The 5,973-nt window shown below is 38.1% G+C and overlaps 1 protein-coding gene across 1 annotated transcript; it reads left to right on the top strand.

Annotated features, from left to right (window-relative positions):
- Positions 1-2,441: 2,441 nt before the first annotated feature.
- rln1 (relaxin 1) lies at positions 2,442-5,140 on the top strand. The gene is made up of 2 exons (XM_035392034.1): positions 2,442-2,822; positions 4,209-5,140. Exons 1-2 carry the CDS (start codon positions 2,615-2,617, stop codon positions 4,559-4,561), a joined length of 561 nt encoding a protein of 186 aa, XP_035247925.1. The 5' UTR covers positions 2,442-2,614; the 3' UTR covers positions 4,562-5,140.
- Positions 5,141-5,973: the final 833 nt, after the last annotated feature.

Raw genomic sequence — 5,973 nt, 5'->3', positions numbered from 1 at the left:
TCAGAGTGTGAGTCACACAATGCAGAGACTGAGGATCTAACTGAGCATGAAGAAAAGCAGCTTGGTTCCATTCTCAATTTGCACAGTGCACGGCTGAAGCTCCTAGACTCTCAACCCAAAAGTATTTTTCCTACTCGACTGGGTCATTATGTTGGCACTGCTTACCTTTCCTACTTTGACCCCAAAAATGTTGAAAAAAGTATAGTTTTAGAACTATCAGTAGGAACACAATGCAGTGCCAATCTGGGTGACAAGACTAGGTTTGACAAGGAAGAAGGTGTGTGTAGAGTCCACAAAGAGACAAAGAGAGTAGAGTATAGATATTGATGCACTACAGACAGACTGTTGCGTGGTGGAATTGTGAGGTTTATATATAGGTTTATATATTAATACAGAGTATACCAGCCTCAGTGTCATGCCATTAACTACAATGCTTATACAATATCTGTCACATTTCTATTGTATATATATATATATATATATATATATATATATATATATATATATATACATACACACAAATATTTTTGCTGTAGGTCTGCTGTAGTTTTCCAACCATGGCTCAAGCCAGCTTCTCCACATAACAAAAGCCAGGATTAGCCTGTATCCAAATACAGAATTTAAAAATAAATCCTGCAACTGAATTATGTGCTCCCACCACAGCCTAATGTTTCATAGCTTTTAACTGCCTCTGCAGTTTAGAGTGGCACCAGCTGCTCCTACCGGAGCTATTGCATTAAGTCTGTGTAGCAATATGCACAAAACACTGTAACGCCTGTGTGTACTAGTACAATGTGGCTTCAGCCCAAGGAAATAAACAAAGTCAAAGTGTTTTTATTTATCAAGTGCACAGTATAACACAGGGTCATTTTGAACAATGAAATTCTTAGGACATCGCTACGTAGTAAGCAAAAATATAACAAGAATAGCAAAAATATCAAAAATATACATAGCAGAAAGAGCAAAAACTCTAGCAGCAGTACCACAGTAAACAAACTAAAACTGAAATAATGTTTATGATTATTAGAATATCGCTGTTCTGGTGATGAGGATGTTGAGGATGTATGAAGGCCACATGGAGGAAGCTAAAGAACTGTGTTGACATTGATATATATACTTGAAATATCACTATAGACAGACAAATTGATAAACACTGATACAAAACTGATCAGTATTTTTTCATTTTGCAACCTCAAAAACTGTGTGAAAGACTGAATTGATCTGAATTAAAAAATGAATAAAATAAAATAAGGGACTCTGAAAAAATGAAACACATATTTGATCTTTTTTTATCAGTTTTATGTTGTATAGTGTTGCTTTCATGTGCAAAATTGAAATATACATGATCAATTTACGTAATTCACGTTGGTAAGGGTTTAACGTTTAGAATGATATTAAATCAATGAAATAGGTTTTATTAATAAAAATATCGATGTGAAACAAATATTCATTTTATATTAACACATTATGTGCAGTGTTGCTGTGTTGTGTTGCCCTGTTGCAATGTACATCAAAGAACACTCTGCAACCCACCCCCTATTTTTCTTTCTAAAAAGGCATTTACATTTTCAAGTTATTCTAATTGATAAAAACCAGTCCAGTATATTTGTACATTGCTCGATGCTAATGTGTACATAAAGGATTAAAATACCACAGCACAGTGTATTTTGACCAATGTACACAGACTTACAGACCTGCATGAAAACAACAAAGCATAATATAATCTAATGATATGATTACAACGGGTTTTATTTAGTATTTTCATTATATTAATTATAGCATTGTGACTGCTTCGTTTGCGCTAACGGTGGGCTTGTGCCTCGGAATAGAGCCCAAAGTATCAATAAAGTAGTTGTGACACATTTTCATCCCATTAGGATAGGAGCAAACACTTTAATTAATCGTGCTACAGTAGCAAATATTTCAGAAAATTGATTACATACCTATCTGAGGTGCTCGCTACATCACAATACTTATTCAGTGAATTGCAGTTTACGACATATTATGTTGATTAGTTTATAACCCATGCCCTCAAATAATTTCGCAGTGCTGACCCCAGTGCATTTCTCATCAGTGAATACGAACTGGAGGTTCATTGCCTCTTTTCCCCATTTTTTTTTTACAATTTCCCTGAGGTCTTCAAATGTTGAGAAGAATCACAGCAATGCCAATTCCCAATTAAAATTCGGAATTTATTTGTGATTTCTGTTACATTTAGAACCAGTTAATTTCCCATGTATTGGGGATATGATGCTTTAATGGGAATGATATCTGTACTGAATTAGTCATACTTTACGTACTGTTGAAGGGGTCATTTGTTAAAAACGATTGTGGGTGTGGGGTCGCTCAGAGACAATGACATGACTCAGAGGATGTGGGGTCGGAAACGAGCCTATAAAAGTGGACCGTTAGTGGACTGTCGAAACGGTAGGTAAGGGATCTAAGGTAGCCTACGGGTACTCATTTCCTTATTGCTCTGATAACTTGGGTGCAAGAACAATAGTTGATTAGGAAGCCTGCATTCCGTGAAAAGACAGGCTGGTTCTCTGAAGAGAGCTGTGAGATTTAGCCCATATTGGAACAGAGAAATAGATAAACTTCCGAAGTCAATAAAATGCATAGGTTTCCATCCGTGATAATTGTGTTTGTCAGCATTGTGGCTATGTGCACTGGTACTGAAGGTGAAAGCAAAGCTGCCTTGACGAGAGACTATGGGGTGAAACTGTGTGGCAGGGAGTTCATAAGAGCAGTAATCTTCACCTGCGGAGGATCCCGGTGGAAAAGATCTGGACAGGTGGAGTCACTTCAAAACAGCAACAAAAGTAAGTACATGCTGCTTTTTCTACATTCATTGTTTTCAGCTATGTCAATACAAATAGCCTACATTCTTTTTACAACATAGCCTACCTTTGCCGATACATGAAGGAATTTCTGTTCAAACTCTGATGCCTCCTGTAAACTTTGTGGACGTACATTTTAATAGCCTATAGAAAGAAAAACTAAAAGCGTTTCGAGGATTTGCATAAACTCCATAGACTTGATGTCCATGCGCTTTAATTGGATATGTGAAATGTTGATTTTATTGATACTTACTGAATTTAACAGATTGAAAGGCAACTTGCCGATTCCAAATAAAACAGGCTCCAAAACTTCACTGACACGTAGACTACACATGAATGGACTACTTTTTCTTCATTAAGGAGTGGGATTCCACTCTAAATAAAATCAGGAATTTATCTTATACAGTCGAATACAGTGTATGATGCCAAAGATTGTGGAATGTTCAGATGCATATTTTAATAAGGCCATATATTTTCCAGTTTTTTTAGACAGAAGTAGGCAGGGTATAAATGTCTCAGAGTCTATCAAATAGGCTAATAGGCTATCAGTACTTTCAATAGAAGTTTTCTCAGAATCCCCAAAACATTTGACTCTTTCCTTGATGCTATAAATGTTCATAATAAAATCTGTTAGCCTACTAAAGCATAGCCTACTGTATGTTAATTAACCTAATCGTTTCGGAAATGTAGCCTACCGCCCGAAAAGTAGCCAAGCCACATTCAGTTGAGGAGGAAAGTGTAGCTTCAAGACCACAGATAGTTCTTAATTTTGGTTCAATTGACTAGGGTCATATGTGAAACAGGTGTCTGATTTTATTTGGTGAAATTCTTTCAAGCCGCGCGCGCGTATGTGTGCATGCGTGTCCTGTTTAAAACCTTTTTAATCAGTGCGTATTTCGGCGTCTGGACAGGCCTACTCTTAACAGTTTCCCGTAACACAATCCAGATACCTCCGTTGAGATTAAGATCCAAATAAATCATTAGGACGTGCTTCTTATATTGTACCGCGTTATATCAAACATGTTGCAACTTGCAGCATATTATGACAGTCAATACTACGAATATATTACAGTTAAACGTGAAGCTAATTCATCCTTGAAATTCTAATCCATCAATTTTTCTATGATTAGCGATAATCAAATCAGATGATCCTTGGTTGGTAACTCCCCGGTAAAACATGGAGTAGCCTAGTACATGAGGATACCCTAAAGAAAGCCAATGCGGTTTCAGATATTTTTTTCTTAGTGAGTCTCGGTTGGCCAGACGGATTCATAAATATAGCCAAAGCCACATTCGAAGCAAGGGGTTTCTGTTCATTTTTTATTTGTGTAAATTTATTACAACTCAGCCTTCCTGTTGTCTCTACAGATCCTTTCCTGCTCAGTCCTAACAGCGACCTCTCAGAGAGTCGGGACAGTCTGAGCTGGATGCAGAGCGCACTGGCAGCCCTGGAGCAGCCTCAGAAGCTCAGCACTTCCCTGGCGGACCTTCTCAAAGAGCTGGGGGACCAGAGCGACTACGAATCAGAGGCCGAACCGGACCAGGACAAGAAACCGCAATGGGAGAGCAGGTGGAAACAGGGGCTGGTGATGACGCTGGGGAGCGGTCCCAAAATCCCCTGGCCACGTCCCAACAGACAGAAGAGGAACTTCTCTTTGGGCCTGGCAGGAATGTGTTGCAACCAGGGCTGCACCAAGAACGACATCGGGCGTCTGTGCTGAGGCAGAGGGGGGATGGAGTGGCAGTACAGACGGGCTGTGCTGCTCTCGGTCCTGCAGCTTTATTAATCCCATCATTGCTCATGACACTGGGTGCCGGGAAGATTATGAGTCCATGTGATGACAATTTGGGGTGTTTCATTTAAAAGCTTGCAAATATCCAGTGTTAATTCAGCCCTTAACAGATAACACTTGGTCCAACTCTGGGATGTGGGACCAAATGTTATGTTAAAAAGTTGAACTAACACTGTCAGAGTTGAATTAACACTGGACGTTTTTTACTGTGTATTTTTTTAGGATTGGGATAATTTGTTTATTTGTTTATTAATTTTTTTAAATTTATTTTGCAGGCCTCTATCTATTTTATACTTATAGTACCACTGGTGTTATTTATTTATTTATTGGGGTATACATTATTTATAAAACTCTGTAAGAAATCATGATGTTAATTAATAAAAGAAAAAAAAAAAACAATCCCTCTTGAAGCACCCAAATGAATTGAGACCATTGATCATTAGCAATACCTGGCTGAATTACCCAGGTGATAGAATACATTACATGTGAAAAGCTGTTAAAATCCCATTAAATGTCATAGCAAATACTTTGTTGGAGTTTTCCAATTGCATCTTGCCATGAACAGCAGCATTTTTGATATTCATACATATATTTATGACTATCCATATTTTAAGAGGCTACCTAAGATTCCTGGATGAAATTACTGTGGTGAACACTATCCCAAGACATACCCTGATTTCCTCCAATGAGATGCATCATAAAACTATTCCAGGAACTATTTACCATTGCATTGGTCATTTCTATTACAAACCTGCCTTTGTCATAATTAGTAGTTCTGCACCAAGGGAAAATTGAGTTATGAAGTCCAATATTACCAAGCCTGGTATTGTTCTTGCTATGCATTGTCATTATGGTTCCCTCAGTATATCTCAGCTCATCCAATAACACTTTCATTTCCAAACTATTATAAAAAAAATCATATAAAAATGGATATACCGATCTAGGATGAATATGTTGCACATACTTCTCTAGTCTAGTTTCAGTTCCACTTGCATTCTGAGTGCACAAAAGAGCCGTCTAACTCATTTTTAGAGCAGCCACATTTCAGTATCCAATTACTATAGACCACTCATTTGCATGGGCTACACTTGTGTTCAGTGAAGTACATTTCCTGGTAAGTGGGAAAGGGAGTTGTATCAGTCAGAGGTTACCAACTGTCCTCAGTGAGTGACAGACCTCTGCTCCAATCTGTTCTGGTTACAGTACAATAATGGCCTATAGTGTGGAAAAAATATGACTCAGTTAAATTCAAATTCTCCTGGTCCAGTGCTGTGGTTCTGCTGGCTACACAGGAGTTTACACGTGACACGAGATTATTGCAAGCCAGACAAGAGAGGTGG

This window comes from Anguilla anguilla, chromosome 14 (genome assembly GCF_013347855.1).
Source record: "Anguilla anguilla isolate fAngAng1 chromosome 14, fAngAng1.pri, whole genome shotgun sequence".
NCBI lineage: Eukaryota > Metazoa > Chordata > Actinopteri > Anguilliformes > Anguillidae > Anguilla > Anguilla anguilla.
Note: the sequence above shows the minus strand (reverse complement) of the source record. Positions and strands in the feature narration are given on the sequence as shown.